This window comes from Platalea leucorodia, assembly GCF_965183815.1.
Source record: "Platalea leucorodia genome assembly, chromosome: 11".
Lineage (NCBI taxonomy): Eukaryota > Metazoa > Chordata > Aves > Pelecaniformes > Threskiornithidae > Platalea > Platalea leucorodia.
The window spans coordinates 9,262,683-9,283,284 of record NC_138833.1 but is presented as its reverse complement, the minus strand read 5'-3'; the positions used below and the strand labels follow the sequence as shown (position 1 = coordinate 9,283,284).

At 46.6% G+C, this 20,602-nt stretch overlaps 1 protein-coding gene across 1 annotated transcript in view; it reads left to right on the top strand.

Annotated features, from left to right (window-relative positions):
* The window catches only part of NRG2 (neuregulin 2), a gene marked incomplete at both ends in the record, with an annotated part of 176,093 nt that overhangs the window by 124,181 nt on the left and 31,310 nt on the right, over window positions 1-20,602 (top strand). The window contains 3 exons of the mRNA XM_082323932.1: window positions 654-772; window positions 4,700-4,765; window positions 17,088-17,208. Of these exons, the coding sequence (XP_082180058.1) occupies window positions 654-772; window positions 4,700-4,765; window positions 17,088-17,208 (306 nt within the window). The remainder of the gene's footprint in view (window positions 1-653; window positions 773-4,699; window positions 4,766-17,087; window positions 17,209-20,602) is intronic.

Sequence of the window (20,602 nt, the reverse complement as noted above, 5' to 3'; positions counted from 1 at the left end):
GTACATTGGAGTGTGTGTATATGGGGGAGAAAAAGTATTTGCCCTATTTGTTGGCTCAGATAAAGCTACAAGCTGGCTGTCTAGGTCAAACCACAGGGTTTTCGATTTTCAGGCTGGAAGAGGATGAGTCCCCCCGACCCTGTGGGTGTTTGCGTTTGTTTGAGTGTGTGGCACTGCTGAACGCAGCCGGTAAAGCACCGGACTGCTCAGCCTCCTTGCTGAGGAAGGTGCAGAACATGCATCTCATCTCCACTTCTCTGTCTTGCAGGCATATCCTACTGTCCATCAGTAAAGTGGCTTTTCTCCAGTGCAGAAAGTCTGTGTGCTAGGATGCTGGGACTCTTGGGCTCAACTCCTCACAAGACCTTCTGTGCAAATGAGAGGAGGTGTCAGACCAAGCCATGGCAACATGCTAAGAGTAGTGGGTTCAGAGGGAGACGTTCATTTAGGAAATCATGGTGGTTGTGATTTCTGGGAAGGGTCTCATCTGAATCCTGACCAGGCTTGAGTGCCTATTCAGCTTGTGAGGTCAGGCAGCCCATCCTCTCAAGAAGGGGTGATGTACCAGACAGCATACCAGGGCCAGGAATGGTTATCAATTCATGAGGATGGTTAGCAATCGAGTAAGAAATGTCTGCTGTACTTTTCAACAGAAAGATTTCCAGACTGCAGTTCAACAAGGTGAAGCTGGAAGATGCTGGGGAGTACAGCTGCGAAGCGGAGAACGTTTTAGGGAAAGACACCGCAAAAGGCAGCCTGAATGTGAAAAGTGGTAAGTGAAGAAGCCAGCAAATGTCTTGAGCTGTCTGCCATTCAAGCAGGAAGCAGGAGGTTCTGCACATGATCTGTCTTGTATTTTGTTTCATGCTTTCAGGGTATCAAGTAAAACAATCTTGGGAGATAAGAAAAATGCAGCTTAGCATAAATGTTTATCTTTGTTATCTGTCACTGGCAATGTGGTTAATTTACATTTTAAATAAACTTACAGTCTATGTACTTTTTTAAAAAGGGGTAAGGAGGAAAGAAAGCTGGTGGGCTTGATGTTTTCTTTTTTTAAAGCATTTCTGAGAAGCAAAATTCACCAGAAGACAAGTAATTAAACCATAGCTTTGTGATGAGTGAAGTTGCTTCTGGTTTTCATCCTAGAATGTGTGCTCCATCTCTTAGAGCTCAGCGGATGGAGTCTGAGATTAGGTGGTTTTATTATTATCTTGGTCATAATAATTATATTGCTTAACATGATGGTTTGGATGCACCCTCCAGCTCAGAAAGTCCCTACAGTGGTTGCCAGAAGCCAGGAGGGTGCGACTAGGGGAGGGATGACTCTGTACAAGCTCTGTTTCCTAAGCTCTTCCTCCTGCCATTCATAATGGGCCACTGCAGGAGCCTGGGCTCTGTGCTCTGCAGCCTTTTGGTGTGATCCAGTTTCTCTGTTGTGCTCTTATTAGCATTAGTCAAATGTGAAGGAAGGTAGCTCTCTCCTGCTGCTTTCTGGCATCTCTATTAACCTCTGCCTCAGCAGTGTTTGCAGTCCTGAATCTTTTATTCTGTGAAGCTGTGATATCATGTAGCCTCCCCCTCAGTTACTCTGCCTGTAAAAACCCAGTGCTTGCAAAGTCTGGAGAAAGGCCATCCATGCTCAGACCTCTATGCCTTCATGCTTCACGTCTATGAAGTTAGCCCTACTGCTAAGTTTTCTTTCCAATCATGATAGGAAAGGTGTCCAGAGAAAGCTAACTGAGGCAGCGCTGCTCCTTTTCTTCTGACTCATGGTCTGGCTGTCCCATCGCAATGTGACTGTTCCTGTTTTGTCTGGGAGCTGGATGTGCAATCCCCACCTCCCCATGTGCAATATGCATGGGCAGCATGTGCCTGCTGTCAGAGCCCTGTCTGCCTCCTCCACCCTCCCCTCCCAGTTGCTAGCAATCCCCTTTCACAAGAGGAACAGTGTGATTGAGCAGTGCCTGCTGCAAGGCTCTGATCCTGCACACTGCTTATGGCACCAGGAAAATGCATATCAGGCCACTACAACTTCCAACTGCCCCTTCCCGCATGCACGGGTAATGGCAGCATTTGTCAGGGTTTAACTCTTCCTCCGCAGGAAGGCATGCTGTCTGGCAAGGACAGGTGGTTGCTCTTGCTCTGGTCACAGGGAGTATGAGGACACACTTCAGTTGCCCAGAAATGTGTTGAGACCTGAAAAGCAACCAAAGAGACCCAGAGATCTGGCTTGTACCTTTTCCTAATGGGAGCTGCAGGCTGCAAGGTGCTGCAGATCCAGTAGATTGCCCACTGTGCCCTGCTCTGGCAGTGCCTTGATTGATCCATTTTCTAAGCTGCCTTGCAAATCTGCCTTCAGCTTGCCACTCTCAGCTGCATGCACACCTTGCTGCTGCTATTTTCCGGTCACCTGGCAGGACAGCAGTTGAATGCTTGTTGTAATCCCTTGCAAAGGTAAACAAGATGATGGTGATCGCTGTAGGCTTTTGCAGCTCTGTCACTCCCTTTGCACTCTTTTTTTTACTTCCCCCTGGAGCTACCCAGAGCCGAGCAGCCTTCATCTGTGCCCAGGCACTTGCTGTCCTGGAGTCTCCCTCTTTACTTACTGCTGGGCCTTCTTGGGACCTTGGCACCTTTCCTCACTTCTGCAAGCTCCCTTCTGTGATATCTTTCAGTAGAGAAGTCCTCAGGGCATCTGCTTGTCTCTGAATCCACGTGTGTGCTGTCTTCTGTCCCTCCCTGCATTCTTCTCCAGGCTCTTAGCACTGATCCTGTTATGGCTAAGTCTCAACACAGAGCTCTGTGAAGTTCTAGCAGTTTATAACAATTCATCAGAGCAGACGAGTGAGCTGGCCTCCCGTTGGAGCCTTCCGCTCTTTCCCAGAAGCTCACTATTGCTGTTTCTGTATGTTCTGCTGCTTTGTATTCTGCATCTTTACTACTGCCCAGAACCTGCTGCATCTGCTGGCCCCAGGCAGGCTGGCTGGGACTGATGCTCTGGGACTGTCTGCTGAAAGCACACTTTCTGACCTGACACTTAGCAGTATTGTTGGAAGTCCTGTAATATTGCTGTGATACACATCGGTGAATCCAGGACTGGGAAAAAGTCCTGAGCTAACACTGCATCTTGTGATACAGAGACACGAGGTTTGGGGACATCTCTGGGTGCCCCTGTAGAGAGGTGGCATTGCAAGAGGTGGCCTGAGCTGTTGAGGCTTGAGATGAGCATCATGGAGGAGCGAGATGTCCTCAGCCCAACACACCGTTCCCCTCCAGGGGTGCAGAGGCCAGAGACGGAGGCTCCTGAGCCCACTTGAGTCCTGGCCGGCAGAGAAGGAGCTCACACATGAAACCCTCAGGCCCATGGAGGTCTGAGATTCAGTCTCTGCTGGTAAAAATTTCTCAGCCTGATGAGGCAGTGTTGCCGTTGCAAAGGTACTCTTTGCTCTATTCCACTACCACTTTTCGGTTTATACCAGTTTCAAAAGATCACCTTATCAGCCATGCAGATCTGTTGCAAATCACCGAAAACACCACTTTAAAGAGAGATTTTCTTTAGAAAGAGAGAGGCTGCAGTGCAGCGACCCCTTGTCACTTAGAAAATGCCCATCAGCCAAACCCGTCACTTCATCTCTCCTCTGCAATTCTGGTATTTCCACAAAATGCCCGGCTCAGAAATAAATGCTTTTGCATTGAAAAGCTTTGGGAAACTGTCAGTTTCTGAGGAAATGCTTCTGGGCTTAGCCAAAACATATTGTGCTTTGGTGCTATTTTCAGATTTTTATTACTTTGAGGTAAATTAGATGCTTTCTTAGAAAAATGACCCATTTCCCAGTTCTCTTTATTGGGTAGTCTAATATTGGTATCACATGGACGTGAGGGCACAGCTGAGATGTGACTGTTTCAGATTCTTTTTTTCCTCAGAACATTTCTAGGTACCTCCTTAACTGACACCTCCCTTTGCTAAACACTGCAGGAAAAATCAAACTCTGTGCGTGCAGCACCCTGGTGCTTTCTCCTTCGTGCATCTAGAGGGTGGTGAGGGGCTTTGATCCAGAAGGGGCTGTTGCTGCCAGCGGGCTTGAGTAGAGCCCGTGACAGTGGACATTGGACTTTCCCAGTATCCTGGTTTATAAAGAGGAAATTGCTACATGTGCTCGGCTCCCATATTGTCTTGGGCCATGGCCATCATCTGTTTTGTGTTCCTCCATCTCTTGTACGAGCATTACTTTGTGCTGCAGAACTGCACATACTTGTGGTATGGAGGCTTTTCAGATGATCTCACCTCTTCTTAAACTCCACATTTTTCTCGCTGTTGTGTTCTGTGATCCCGTCTTTGCACTCTCATGGCCATAAGGGCTAAGAAAACCTCCCACAGTTTCGCTCATCACCTGCCAGGTGAATCCTGAGCCATTTCTGCCTTTTTATCATGACAGAGATCCTAATGGCATGAGGCCCTTTACAGTGAGGGGACTGGCATGCCCTGTGCTGTCCCCTGCAGGGGCACTCACTTATCTGCCTGTGTTACCCAGTTACCCATCTGAGTGTACTCTAACCAGTACTAACATGTTGACAGCCACCCCAGCCTGCACCACCCAGCAGCACCTGCTCTTGTCCTCCTCCCTGCAGTAGCTAAGCCCACTCTTCTCTGCTCAAAATAGATATTTTGTTCACTACTTTCTTACCTTAATTTCCCCAGGAACAACGAAAGCACCACAAGTCTTACCAGCCTCAGAAACTAAAATAATTGTTATGGAAGAAGAGTGTAAGTACCCATCCCCCTGCTCCCCCCATATAGCTTCTTTCCCCTTATTTGTTTTGCTTTTATGAGACATTTTGCATAAATGCTTTATTGCATCCTGGAATCTTCTTAAATCGCTACTTCTCTCTGATTTCTCCCAAAGCCACTGATCTTTCCCTAGATCTTTCAAAAAAAATTATTTCTATTGCTGGTGTCTATCTTAGAGAGGGAGAGGTTGATAACTATTGCAATGGTAACTTGAAGAACATGCTATATAATTGCAGCTGGATTTTAAGCATTTCCAGCTCTTTCAATATACAGGTTTATTGATATTTGTACGATGTGCTTGTTACGTTTTTAGCAGGTTTTTTTGTGGGTTTGTTTTTGGGTTTGGGTTTTTTTTTTGAGGATAGGTGAGAAAACCAAAAGAGGCTATAGGAAATAAATACAAGAAAAAAGACGTGAATCTTCTAAGCATAAGTCATAAGAAAATTGCAGAAAATACATCTGCGCCCTGCCATCACATTTTTCCTTGAGTCTCCAGAAAGCAAGAACAGATTTCCCAAAATGTTTAATTTGATTTAATGTGGTGGAAATGCTTTTTAGCATTCCCTCCTATTCAGTTGTCACAAATGCAGTAGAAAATAGGCACACAAAAATAAAAATCAAAACATGTATACAAGGGTGGATCTAGAAGCCAGGTGCCTGGCTATTGGTTCAGCTCTTTCTGGTGGAGCGCATGATTTCTGTGTCAGAGAGTCTTCCCCCACTGGGGGACACTGCACCACCCAGGCAGTGCCAGCACGCTGGACAGCCCACGAGAATCCCGTCCAAACGAGCAGGCACCCTGAGAGCCAAGGACCAGGTGGTTATTTTGAGATCTGTACTATATTTTCATTCCAGCTGCTCATGCCCAGAAGTGGCAGCACAGCTGGCTGTGTCTCTCTGTTGACCATTCTGCTATGCAGATTTTATGGGGATGTTTCCACCTTGGAAAGCTCAATCTTTTATGATTTTAAAGAACATCTGATTGCAGCCACAGCAGGGACTGGCCAGGTATCCTTTAAAAGCTTTTCTGATTAGAAAACTGCACTTAAAATTTGCTCTTGTGTTGTGCTTAGCCTTCCACTGCACTGGGGACATCATGCTGAGACGCAGCACCATTAATACAATGACCATACCGTCCTTCCCCAGGATTTTTCCTTTGTGTGCACCAACATAGATCCATGCTACATATTTGCATTGCATTAGATATACGCTATTTTCACTAAAAGCCTAATTTCAGCAATGGAAAGGAACTGGCAAAACGCCGTGTGACTTACACAGAAGTTTCTCCTTTTGAAAAACTTCTTTCCTCTGTGGGAGCATCATCCTTGACTGACTGTTTTTTTCTTAATGATGTGAAAAGATGGTAAGGTCTCCAGAGTTAAAGTTGTAATTGACTTTTTTCCTTCACATTCCTTTTTTGTGATCTCTCTCAATTGTTATCTAAATAACACATAGTCCCCCTGATTTTATGGTTACTGATGATCTATCGTAGAATTGCACATGTGTATAACATATGGGGAGGTAATGAAGATGTTGTGAGGTGTGATGATCTGGAAAGCTGACAAGTATCTCATTCTTCTAAAATTCTTGCATTTCTTTTAAATATCTGGATTCAAAAGCTTGTCTGGCACCTTTAGGTTGTCCCACCTCTCATTGTTTCACTGAAAGGTTGTAAATGATCCACTGGATTTTAAACACCCTGTTGAGAAAGCACCATGCAAGCTTGGTGGTAGCTGCAGTTCCCTGGGAAAGGAGAGACTGCCTCTCACAGGCAGCTTGGTCACGGCGCTTAGTCACTTCTGTTTGGCCTGTGGCTCAAGACAGGCATCTTACCAGGTAGGCTGGACAAGGGTGTTAGACCCTACACCTCAAGAAGCTCAGCGTGTTCTCCCCATGGCCCAGACAGTCCCTATGGGCCAGGGAATAAAACCCCATCACTCCATGTAGCCCCATGTGCCTCAACCCCTGTAGCCCTGTTGCTCCTGGTGTATACATTTCCAACCAGTGTTTTTCCTGAAGGTCCCGGTTCTTTGCTGAATGGCCTGGCCTTCCTTTCTACCCCTGCCTTGGGAAAAGGAGTGGGACATCACATATTTCCCCCTTGGAGCACTGTTAAAGCCTTTCTTACCACCTCTAAGTGTAGCTACTAGCAAATCCTGCCACATTCTGAGTCACCCCTGCCTTCCTCCTCCTCTTCTCCAGTGGTCACAGACCTCTGGGCACTGCTGCATCCTTGACACAAGGCAGGTTTACATACCAGACAGCACTCAAAATGCACCCCAGATCTCCAAGGTGTTCTGTCTTCATTCTTGGGTAACTTTTTCCTCTGGAAACATATTTTTTGTCCTGCTGCTTTCCATCTCAGCACCTTCCCGTGCCTAGCTGGCACCTGACATGTGCAAGGAGGCAGACTGGTACTATAGGTTCCGAGAAACATCTGCATTGTTATGATGATGTGGATGGGATCTCTTCCCCAGCTGCTGTTCCCCTTGCCTACATGCTAGCTGGAGCAGGACCTCTGGTTCCCTTTGACAGGGGCAGTGTTTGGTATGGACCTCACAGATCTCATGACAGTATGGAGAAACTCAAGGATCTCATGGTGTTTCTGGTATGGAGGCAACCTGGATACCAGTCTGGATCTGGGACCAAAGACAGCACACTTGGGAGATCTGGGATCTGAGGGTGCAGTATTTTGAGAGCTGTCTGGATTCAAATCTCCCTTGCATCCTTGTCCAGCCCATGTGGATGCAACCCTGTACTCAGGGTGAGTACTGGGACCTGCCAGACAGAGAGCTGGGTTTCCTGATCCCCCCACTGCATGGTATGTGCGTGGCATGGGGTACTACTCAGTTTCATTCAGTGGTGTGGACACCTTCAGATGAGCTAGAGCCTTTTAGCAGATGTAACAAGCTGGACCATGGAGTGTGATGAGTGCTAGCCTGGTCATAGGGGTGTAGTGTCGATCTTAACACCAACTTTGGTCCACATGGTCAAGCTAGACTCTGAGGGCCAGATTCAGAAAGGAAATCTGGTGTCTGGGAAAGTCTTTCCATGACACTGCATGTTTTGACATGGTACCACAGTCTTATACCTTCCTCTGAGTATAGGCTTTTGTTTGAGCATTGTCAGCCTACAGCAGCCCTAGAAATGCTTTCTTCAGAAAGCACTGGGGCTCAAAAGAGAAGACATGCCTACTACTCTTGTCAAGAAGTCTTCCTATGGAGCCCAGTAAACATGAGATAGTTGCAGTAGCCTCATCCATAATGAAAAAGTGTTTAAATAAGACATGTTGTCTTGGTTTTGTCACAGGCTAAGCTTGTGCAGTTGGATGGTCACAGTGGCTCAGCTCACAGGCAGGAACTTGCAGGGATGGGGTAACTTGATCATGTGCCCTGATGCAGAGAGAAATGTCCTTTATGCTCATTTCAACATCCAGAGAACTCAAAATGGTAATGTGATCCAGTCACTGTGCAGCTTGAAGCAGCTAAACAAGGTTCAGGAGTCTGTGGCTACAGACCTGCTTGCTAAACAGAATAGGAATCAGTGTCAAAGTTTAGAAACATTTTGATGGAGGCAGAAATGGAAGAAGGTTCAGAGCAATCTGTAGAGCATTCTGAGACTGAAGGTTTATGCAGGACAAAGATACTAAAATCTTACCAAAGTTTTATTTTTAAAAGGTAAGATAATGTTTGAAATCTCTGAAAAGGTCAGGTAATCCCTTTTTCTTGTTTTCTGCTGTTGAGTTCTCCTCTAGTTTATTTCCTTGACTTCAAAAAACAGGTAAAGTCTTGAGGGTAAAAAGAGAATACAGGCTGGGTGGAGGAAGCATGGTTTGGATACCGTCAGGATACGAGAGGATCCACCGGTGATGGACAGATGCTCTAAACCAACATGTGGATCATCGCAGCTGCTCACCTGCACTCTGCTCATGCCCTTTGTCTGGGTCACTGTCTAGCTAATCTGGTTGAGTGCCTTTACTTTACCAGACAATGTAGGCTGGCAGTGCTGGCTGGGCTGTCTAATCTCACTCTACAGGTGCTCTGCAGCAGAGAGAGGTTTGGGATCAGATGAGAAGATAAAAGAAGGAGAAAGAGCAGAAGATGCAGTGCTGAGTTGTGCTGGGAACATGAGGATTGGGGGATAATGTGAGGCACCTGAATGAAAGCTGGCATCTCTGGATTGATTTTTGGGGCCTTTATTTCAACTGCTGGGGATCACAAGCTCTCCCTGAAGTCCCTTTAGAGATCCCTGTGGGAGGGTAGTTGAAACAGCCCTTCTTTCTCCAATTAAGTCTAATTCTCCACACACCAGTTTGAGTCCACAGATTTCATAGCTGTCATCTTGGTGACGTCATTGGACTAAGTTTGTAGACTCATTAGTTTAGACTCATTCAGGCTCTCCCTCTTCCATTTAATACCTTCCCTAATGCTTAGCATGGCTGGGTGTTGGAAATGTTTTCCTTACTTTCTCTCTCCCAGGTGAGACAGGCCTAGAGGACTTACATGATTACAATGGCTCAGTGATGTCTTTACTGTGATGTGGTTTGTAAATGACATCTAGTTACATCTAGTTGAATCAAAGTTTCAGCATACACCACAGTAAGATGTGCCATGTAATTAAGGTTCAGCCAATTCCCCCAAACTTTGTCTCAAGTCCAGTCTGGCATGGCCTTTACTGGGTGACCATGGCAGACCTGCACCTTAATTGGCTGGTCAATTCCTGGTCACTCCAGTCTGAAGGCACTGTGCTCTCTTGGAGCCAGCAATGCTACAAACGTGAGTGTGGTGCTGTTGGTTTGAAGTTGAAGGGTGCCCAGAGCATGGGTAGAACAGACAGAAGTCAGTCCGCAAAGGGCCGTGCGGACAGACCAGTTTTCAATATTAGACTAAAAATAAGTCCTGGCGTGGTCTTTGCTCAAATAATTTAAAACCCACAACTGGAGGTGTGGTTGATAATTGAGTGGAGCCTGCATGCACGCAGGCATGGCACCTTGAGGTGTACGTGTTGGAGATCTCGCCGTCAGTCTGCAGAGAGAGCTGTGTTGTGCCTGTCTGCTGTCAGGTCCTGGTCATTGCTTGTTTTGCACACTATTTTTTAAGTAGCCATCACATCTGCTACTCTAGATGTGATGTAAAGACAGGCCATTGTGACTCTAAAGGCAAAGATGGGCAGTATGGAGTGAAGTGTAGGATGGAAGCTGACATCCCTTGGAAGAACTGAGGCTGTAAGCTCAGCGTTCAGAGCAGGAGGCTGTGTACCAGGAGCTCTGCTCTGTCTGACTCCATTGTGTGATCCTGGCATGTTGCTTCACTTCTTGGGCTTCAGCTGTCCCGCTTGCAAAGCATTCATGCTGGCACTGGCCCTGCAAAAGGCTTTTTAGGTTGTTGAACAAATCCCCTCATTGAAGTATCATGTTGCTGCTATTACAATTGATATGCGGATTTGGGAAAAGAAAATGCTGCAGTGCTAACACGTGCATTCTGGGACCCTTGTGGTAGAGAAAAGCACAGGAAGGGCTCCTTCATAAAGCTGGAGAGATCAGCCTGGAGGAGCAACTAGAAGCTTTCTAATAACACAGGACTTTGCCCCTGCAATAGCTACCTGTCCTATGGAAACAGGCAGTCCCTTGGCACCAGAAACCTTTAAACTTGCTCCTCAGTGAAAACACAGTGCAAATGGGAGACATGGGGAGTGCTGCCTGTGTTGTTTTGATCAGCAATATCTGATGCTCTGAGATGAGTGTCCTGCAGTCTGGCATTTGTGTTTTGGGATGAACTTCTAGTCTGCAGCTATTGATCCTCATGACCCCCTCAGGAACTGGGAACATAATTCCAGCAGGATCTATTTCAATAAAATGCAGGGGTAAATATTGGGTCATTTCCAAATGAATAAACACACAGGAGCAGAATTTTTATGAGCTCCAGAGTCCCCAGTCTGTTGCCAGGCAAGCCCAGTCTGCACAGGCCCTTCTGATTTTATGTACAGATAGCAGCAGTGAGCATCCAGCCTCTGTTCAGGTTTATTAAGAGAAGTGAGTGTTGTACCAGACGTACAGAAATCTGCCACAGAGAGAATGGTTAGGATCAACAGCCCCTCAGTGTATTAATCAGTGTAAATCATGGGTTTAGTGTGGCTTGCGCCAGGATTACAGTGCTATAACTAAGGAATAGCATGGCCAGACACCTCCTCATCCATGTTCTTCTGACAAGCAGTTGGATGAACTTGGTTTAGAGGAACCTCAGCAATTCTGTGTTTTATCAGTAAGTACATGAGGCATATACAGAGCAGGCAATTTGTATACACTCTCCAACCAGCTGAGTTCATCTATCTAACTGCATGTCTAAATATTGAGAGAATAAAGTGTCTGTACTCTATGAACCCACCAGTCAGAGTTATTTATAAAAAAAAAAAAGGAGCAGTGAAACAATCACTGTCTCCCCACTCTCCTCGACAGTAGCTGTATTTTGTGAAAAATTAACTATAATTTATAGTCCAAGCTGCATTAATTAACTCTTTGCAGGAGGAGTATTTCACCAGATTTCTGAGAACAGGCTGGTGAGCTGCCTGCGAAGGTTAAATGACATGCAGGGTAGGAATTGTGTAAGAATCCCTGCACGATCATTAATGGCCTTTCTGCATAGGTGGATTATGTGAAGGGAAGTCCACATAGCAATGTCAATGCTCGGGGCTCTCCTCTCTGTTGCCCTGCCATTGATGTAAGTCCCGAATAACCTAGGTGTGCAGTGGAAAATAGACACTCTGAAGGACTACAGTGCTCTGAATCTCTCATGTGTTTATGCTGCACTGTCCTCACTGACTGGGACAGCAACAATAAAACGTGGCTTCAGATTGTTCAGAATCACATCCCTCAAGAGGCAGCCCTCTTTTCCCCATCCTCACCTCCTTATTCCCTTCTGCTTTGTTCTCAGCCCTGGGACTGAGACCAGCTGGAGATCTGACTTGCTGATGGATGAGTTGCTCCAGGCCTTCTTCCACCTTGCAGAAGCTTTGTGATCAGTTTGCCTGTGTGTTTGCAGAGGCCTCTGTCTCAGGGCCACCTTGCTTATTCCCACTGGTCTAATTTCACCATTTCTTTTCTGTAGCTTGCCCCGTGCACACTCCCTGTTTCCTGCTCCTAATTCATTGAAGTACTTGGGGAGGCAGTTGGTACATGATTGATGTTACTGCGCAAACCCCCTTATCATCTCCCACTGCCTTCATATGAGTCCCTTTCCACCCAGATTGCAGATAGCACCCAAAACTACTCCCTTGCTTACTCAGATCTCCATTTATCTCAGTAATTTTACAACTTTCCAAGTCATTTGGGATAGATGGAGTTGTGTTGGAGGCTGAATAAAGGACTTATTCTACCACACCAGCCAATAGGGAGTAAAATCTGCCATGTGGCAGTTAAGGTAAAAAAGCTGTGGGAAGTCATTTCTGGATCACCAGGTGCACCTGAGTGGTGTTTGAAGCAGAGGTGAATGAACATGCATGACTGCAATTAAACTGTATGTGAGGCTCACTTTACCAACATTGGTCATTGAACTGCAGATGACTCAGGACTAGGTAGATATTTGTTAAGGTATTTCCACTGGCCCAGGCTGATGGGGAAATACAGCTAAACATGAAGTAACTGAATGGACTCACTTGTGAATCTGGGAATTATCCTGCTAGTGTGGTGGAAACCCACTGAAATCTCCCTTGGCCTCATGCTTCAAGTTGTTTGTCTGTGATCTGCAGCCACATGGTATCAAAGGGGGCCACATTTCAACTCAGGCACAATTAACGTTTTCTAAGCAAGACATTTTGCTTCCCTCTGTCCCTCCACCAGAGCTGCTGTCTGAACTGGCAGGTCTCTCCATCCTTGCTTCCAAACTAGTTGCAGCTACTGCCCTCATGAACGTGATGTTCCAGCTGCAGAAACATCCCAGAGCAATCAGGCACCTTGGGAGGCTCTGGACTCTTGTGTTACCATGCAGGAGTGAGATTTCAGGGTTATAATAGATGAAGACCTGTATTCAGTACATCAAAACTCAAAATGAACATTAGGAATTACTATGAATGGAACAGAGAAAAAAACAGGGTGACATAAATATTGTGTGTGCAGGATGGTCTCGCCATCTCCAAAGGGAAAAACAGAACCAGAGATGGCACAAAAAAGGACTGCAGCCGGGTCAACCTCTGTACACTACTAAAGCGATCACTGCTTTCCAGCTAGGGAAGGGGATGCTGGCTGTGCCTGTAAAGCCACAGGTGGCACAGGGGAAGTGAATGGGGATGATCACTGTTTTTTCTAACACAAGAGCCAGGAAGGGGCAGGTTTAAAAGACGTAAATGGAGATCTGTCTTTGCACACTGTGTATATAACACTGGAGCTCTTGTCACAAATATTGTGGATGCTACAAGATTAGATTTGTTCAAACAGCAACTAGATACATTTGTGGAAGAGAAATACATCAAAGGCTATTAAACGTAAAGACACTGTGGCTGGCTTAGGTTGTCTCTGGGCTGCTCATCCTAGATGGCCAGAAGAAAATCATCATTGCACGCTCATGCTGATCTTCTTCCTTAAGCATTGCCTATTGGACACTGTCAGAGACAAGACAGGGCTTTGGTTTGACCGGTACTGCTCGGCTTATAGTCTTATAATGGCCTGTATTTCATGATAATCTCTTCTCAACAGGGAACTGGGCTGACTGCCTCTTTTTGTAGACTTTGGTACATCTCTGCTGCTAACAAATGGACCATAGTAATATGATTCTGTGATTTAGTTTTAAAACACTTTGTGCTTCTTTGGGAGAAAAGGTACTTGCAGAAAACAGGATTTAAAAGATAATGACATTAACAAGATGCTTCTAGGAGAGCTGATCAACCACGTATTTTTTGGACAGGCATAGCTCTGTTGACAGCTCTCTAGAAGTGCACAACATGCATGTCCCAAGCCTTATTCATGTCAGTCTCTTTTTTATTTGTTTAAAAGCAACAAAATTGTTTATATGGGATGAAAATCCCATGCAATTTCTAGCTGGTCAGCACTGTAATCCACTCTGGTATCACAACATCACACAGCACTGCATCTTCCTGTCCACCTTTTCTGGTGGAAAGGGTACCTTTTTATCTGAGATGTTTTCTATGGAGAGTTTTCTGGGCTCTGTTTTTATTTCTCCCTCTCTGCTCCTCCCTTACTGTGGGAAGGCTCACTCCAGAATCCTTTCCTGTAGGATTTATGATGTGAGACTTTGCCAGATGGATCATTTTGCTTGCTAGCAACTGGTACATTTAATGGTTGCAGGAGTGATGGCTTCCTGCAGGCTGTGCTTGTTCTTCATCTGTGTGCCTTTCAATTTGCACTAGTGCTTTGGTTCACAAAGTTTCAGTGCTCCCTGATCTGATGGCACGCGTGCAGCTTTAACAGAAACATGTTCATGGTGCAGTTTTTAAAGTACTTCAGTAAAAGCCTGCAAGCACTCCAAACCAAAGGCCGCCCTGTGAGCAGCTTTCAGCAGCTGCCATGCTGTGAGCTGGCCAGGCAGCACTCGGGGACTGTTCGAAGGGACAGTGGCTGTCTTCTGTGTACCTGCTCCCCTGCAATTTTCACACTTCCCTGGCAGGCCTTTGCTTGCTCTGCTGCTGCTTCTGCCTCCACAAGACTGGCCCAGCCAGCCCCAAGAGAGCTGCAGAGCAAAGCAAGCAGCTCCTACTAGCCCAGCAGTCTGCACAACCTGCAGCTTCACATGCACGTGCACTGTGAAGGCTGTGCACAGTCTGGCTCTGACTGCGTTTTGGGACACAGCTGCATGGTGCCAGGCTAGGTTTTATTTTCATGCTCATTTTTAAAATGGCGTTTGGTGTTAAGGGTTGGTTTAAGTGGCTGGATCAAGCAATAGCTAAAGGAGAGACCTTGCAAAGAAAGTCCAGGTGCTATCACACACAGTTAGAGCTCCTCTGTCCTGAACCTGCAGCTCTCCACTGGCCTTAGAAGAAATGTGCTACCGTCTCATAAAGGTATAACTTATACAGACTTGTTACAAAGCCATTACAATGGCTTTGGCTTCTAGTTCCCATTAATCTTAACTGGAAGGGAGTGCTAAATTTCCCTACAGAAGTTCTGGAGTTTTCATATTTGAGGTTTTTTTGCAAGAACTTCTTTGGTGGCTTGGCCAAATCATCATCTGTTCTAAAACCCAGCGTACACTCTAGTTATGTGTACACTGCTCTGCACATTTGGCTCCCAGCTGGCTGGCGAGCCTACATGCCCTAGGAAGGGAGCAGCTATTTGCTGGGCCATGTGCATTTTCAGTCTTTGCTGAAGTATTTGCCATGTCTGGTTTGCAGAGCACATTGAGACAACTTGCTCTACCCTGGATAGCTATGAAAAGACAACCCCAAAGGCAATGGTTATTCAAGGCAAAGCATAGAAATAGCTCTGCTTTGTGCACAACCCCATCTCTGTCAGACAGTGGAATGCATTGACTTCCCTATGGAACAGAAGACAATGGGGTTGGACAATGCATTGGTTCAGGCAAAATGAACAGTAAGTTTGGCTCTGCCTTGAGCTGTGTGCAGGTAACAGTGCAGGCTACTCCTGCTGTGCTCAACCTGATGAACAAGCTCATCATTCAGAGAGGCGTGGACCCAGTGCAGTCAGAGATAGTCCTAAATGCAAGAGAGCCAGAACAAGCTTCTTTGGTTGCTCGTGTGCCAAGCATCACTCAAATGTGAGAGGCTTCACAGGATGGTGGAAGCCCTCCTTTACCTGCGAGAGCCCAGATGTGTCCAGCAGGCACTGGGCTGGAGCTGGAGCATGAGAATGGAGACTTTGGCTCTGGCGGTGTGGACTGCAGCTAGAGGCAGCAGGGCAGGCACCTATGTCAGCCTCTGAGCCTGCTGAGGAGGTGGAATGGGCATGGGGGCTGCCCAAGGTGTGGGGAGCAGCCCCAGCCCCCTCTGGGGCAGGCTCTGGCATGCCTCGCTGCTTCTCCTGTGGTTCTGACTAGCTCCTGCCTGGGGCTCTGGCTCCAGCCTTCTTCCTCAAATCCTGTGTCAATGAGGTGTTCAGTCTTCAGCGACTGGTCTGAAGTCACTAACCTCTCCATGAGGTTCGTTCATGCCTTGGAAAACAGGACGGAGGAGGGTATCCCCTCAGAAACCTCAAGTACAGCATAAAAGGTGCTGGAAAGTAGGTAGTAGCTACACTGCTGGATATGTAACTGTGTTAGGGTATAAGCAAGGTGGGTAGTCCAGGAAGGACTATTCTTTAATGAGATTAAGTATTCAGTTGGAAAAAGCAGATGCTTTTGAGTGCCCAGCCCTTCTTTCAGTTATGTGAAGATGGGTCTGCATTCCCCAAAGGTGGTCTGCTTTTGTAACCTGTATCAGTCGCTCTAACAAAAGGTTTTTCCTTTCCTAGAAGCCTTTGTCTTGCCTATGGACACTCTGTTTTGGGCTGTAAGTTTGTCCGAGTCACTCAGAGACAGGAATTGCAGTGAAATTCTGCAGAGTACTGTCAGTTTTGTTTGTACCCTACACGGCTGGAAGTCTTTTCTCCAGAAAGAAATTTGGATTTGGAAAAGCATCTGTATCCCAGGAAACTTGAGTCATGCTGGCTGCTCCCTCTTAGCACAGACCAGGGCTGACTGACTTGTACTGCTGACCTTCTGCTTGGTCTCTTGAGGCAGCCTCATTGGGGCATGACAGAGAAATGGTCAGAAATAGGGGAGAGAGACATGGGGCTGTTCTTGCTTGCACTGAACCTGTTCTGGGAACAGTGAGGGCACTTGCTTCGGGCTCTGAAAACGTATTTCCTCCCAGAGATGTGGAGCAATGAAATGTCCCCTGCAGTATCTCTGGATCTTGGTCCAGTATCGTGATGCAAATCAGGCCTCAGCAGCATGCCACTGTGACTCTGCAGTACATGTTCTTCCTAATCTCCTGCCTGCCTGCTGGTGCAGGGTTGCATGCATGTATGAGGGGAGGGCAAGGAGAGGTGGGAAAGGGGCACTTTTCCCTACAGCTTGCCAAAAAGATGATCTTGTTCTGACATGCTGGCTGCTTAGAGGAAGGCGTGTCCTCAGCTCCTCACTCGGCCACTTTTGCTGGGAAAGGAAAGGTCAAGTCGCAGCCCCAGGACCTGGAGAGGTAAAGGTGGGTCTAAAGGCACAGGCTGGGGTTTGTAGCTCTGGGGTTTTTACTTTGACAAATGAACTAGTTGAAAATAATCTAAGAAAACAGAATTGCCCAACAGAGGAAATAACAATATAGCCTTTTTGTGTGTGCTTTTTTTTTTCCCCTGCAGTAACCACAACTCTCTCCTCCTGGTCCGGGCATGCTAGAAAATGCAACGAAACAGCCAAGTCGTATTGTGTCAATGGTGGGGTATGCTACTACATCGAGGGGATTAATCAGCTGTCTTGCAAGTAAGTGAGTGTAGTTCTTGTGTCAATATGGAAATTACTTGGCTGGGGGAGCAACTGCCGGAGGAGGGGTAGCTCTGAAATTCTCCTGGCAATTGCAGTTTGAGCTGTGCAGGTTCAGAAAGGGAGACTAGAGGGGCGGGGGTGGGGGAGGAGGGTTCATATTTTCTTTTTTGTGTGAGTGCCACTGTTCACTTTTCCTGACTCTTCCTCTAAGAATATGTTTGTCCTGGCTGTTTCCTTTCGCTTTCTTCCCTTTCTGCTGTGCAGCTGCAGGGAATGTTGAGTCCCTTTCGCTCTCCTGGAGCTAGGTCAAAGCTCCGCATACCCCGCTGACACGTCCTCCCCTCCAAACAGGGGGGCTTTCCCTAGTGCACAGCCACCTCCTTCCTCTGTGACTGGAGGGGGTCCCTTGCTGAGACCTGCCTCTTACCTCTCCTGTCTGCACCTCATGGGCCCAGAAGCGGGTTTAGCACACAGCTCTTCACCACCCTCTGCCACTTTTTGACAGGCTGTGCGTTGTTTATTTCTCCCCTTCAAATGTTAAAACCTGAAAAAAAAAAAAAAAAAACGGGGAGATATACTAAGTTATTTTTAAAATGAAATTTCTTGGAGAGGTTAAAGTGGGGCTGCATAGTCCGAGGGATGTGGAATGGGATGTGAGACCTTTTCACCTCTGGTTCAAACCTATAACAGCCAGCAAGCCTGTGGGGACTGTGAATGAAAAGTGCAGTCTGATTGCCAGTGCTGGAGACGTAGGTACCCAAAGCACACCTGTACCTGCCCCCGGGCTCCTGCAGAGTGAGCTTGAGGTGGTGCCCTGGGTGTGCATTCGCTGACCAGATGCAGTCAGCTTCTGAGCTCACCTGGGGATTCAGGTGTCAGTGTGCCCAGCTTGGAGAAGCCCAGAGCTGACTATTTTCTCCCTGCATGACCCAAAGACCTCTCCGTGGAGACACACAGCCAGAGGTATTTACATCTGTGGATGTCAACCTAGTACCACTGCCACTGCATGGTGAGATGCTCACTAGACACCTCAGCTCCTCAGGCCTTGAAGGATGCATCTGAACAGAACAATCACCCCTCCTGGAAGGGTTGTGAGCTGGATTATGCTTAGCACCACTCCTCCTTTCTCCCAGTACTCCTTTGTTTTGGCAGGGAGCAGTAGGAAAAACCATGTGGAAATGCATTCTGCTGAGCTCTTGTGCTCTCACTTTCCAATGCAGGATCAGCTGTGCTGGGAAGGACATAGGATGAACAGCATCTTCCAGTTCTCCCAGGCTTGCCCCTTCAGACATGAAAAGAGACGGGTAGGACAGAAACCAGATGCTGTGGTCCTCCATGTTTCTCATGTGCGTGAAGTGAGAGCAGCCCTTGTACACCACAGACCTGTGCTTTAGGGTAGTTGTCTCTGCCATTGGCTTCTTGGTGGCACTATAAGTTCATCTTGCCAGTGTTCCGCATAGGAAACGTGGGGGAAGCCCCATATGATGAATCAAAGTCACAGCCACTATTCTGATGTAGCTGTAGCCCCAGGAATACCCAGCAGTTCCAGTCTTTCCATGCTGGGGAGGGCTGAACCCTTGAAGCCTGGAGGAGTGTAGGCTTCTCCCTCTCTCTGTCTGTAAGCAATGTGGTGGTGCCAAAAGCATAGATCTCAAGGCTATTTCTTTTGGGAAGACCTTGAATCCAGATCAAGAGTTTTCAAATCGGATCAATTTCTAATTACAGTAAGAGTTACCTGAACTCCTGCCATACGCAGCTATAACGGTAAGGCTCCATTTTTCCTAATGAAGGATACATGTGGTAATTAACAAGTGTCTTCAGCAGGTATACTGTTTTAACCAAAGTAATTCCAGCCTTGTGAAGAAACAGTCTGTCTTCAAACCAGGCTGCTCTGATAGCTGATGAACAGAGGGGAAGCTCAGTGATGGATTCCATTAAGATTTTATGTGCCATACGAAACAGATCTAATTATTTCATATCATTTGAAAGCCTTAATTCCTTACTTGCAGATGGTAAAATGATTTCCTTTTCTGATGAGTCCCAAGATACCAATTGCTAAAACCGGATGGGAGTTGAATGGGTGTGTATGGAATGGCAACAAAGCGTTAACCAAAAGGAGGTGCTTTGAAGGTCTGCACTGTCACTATTCATCTGCCAGGAGAGACAGTTCTGTGTTAACAGGAACCCAGGGGACTCAAGTGCCTTCCACACAGTGCAGTCATTTCTGATCTTATTGCTTGAGGAGATATATGGATGTTCATTCTCCTTGGGTGTTTTTATCATTAAATCATAGACTGAAGATAAGAAATCCTAGCTTTTGAAGTGATGTAATTTTTGAGTTTCTGGACTCCAGAAGGTGATAGTTAGTTACCGAGGAATGCAGAAGCATTTGAACTGAACAGAGTATTTCCCATAAAATATCTTTCCCAATAACATGGATGGTTCTTGGGGAAGGCTGATGATGGATAAACAGACTTCACATTTGCCTGCCTGCAAACTAGCAAAATGCTGAAACATTTCATGGCTTCCTCATTGCACCAAGACAGGAGATCTGCTGCTGTGGTTTGTGAAAGATACAATGATATAGATTTGGAGGAGAAACTAGAGGTGGCAAAGATGCAGGCTTTGACCTGCATTTCTGAACTCTGTAACATGGGAGCCAGCCTTGGCCCTCGAGCCACACCATGCCTCTGAGACGTGAGCATGGAGGAGATCAACAGGTCTTCTGCACACAACCTCTTAAAATGCCTTGGAGATCAAACAAGAGCCACTTGAGCATCTTGAGCTAGGAACAACACACGTGTCCGTGCGCTGTTCCCATGTTGCTATTCTGATTAGAGTCAGCAGGGCCTGGGGGGGTCTTCTGGCACTGTGTGCCAGCTTGCAGTCCTCCTTCACTTAATGCTACAGAGATTCTAGCACCCTGGCAGCCATGTGATGTTACCAGCCTTTCCAATACCAGCTATCAGAAAACAGAATTTTAGAGTGTTCTTGTTGACTACCTGCCACCATCCTGTAATCAGCTTCCTGGAGTGGATTTCATTGTTTGCAGCTGTCCACAAGCATAGGAGATCCTTCCTGTAGATGTTACCCGTGCCACTCTGGAGCAAAAAGAGCAGCTGGGTTCTCAAATGATGTCTTCTCCTGAAGTGACTCATGCTTGATTTGTTACAGATATCACCTAAATTGGCAGCTGGCTTTTTATTATTATTTTTTAACAGGCTTCCCAGAAGCATGTTCTTCCTGATCTTTTAAATTCTGGGGAACAAACTTTTTGCCTGTAAACCCACCTCCTCCATCCCTTTTCAATATACTTCAGCTAGACCTTGGACAATGCTTTTTCTGCACTGGGGAAGAGCCCAGAATGGACTTGGAGCTGTTCCAGAAATTG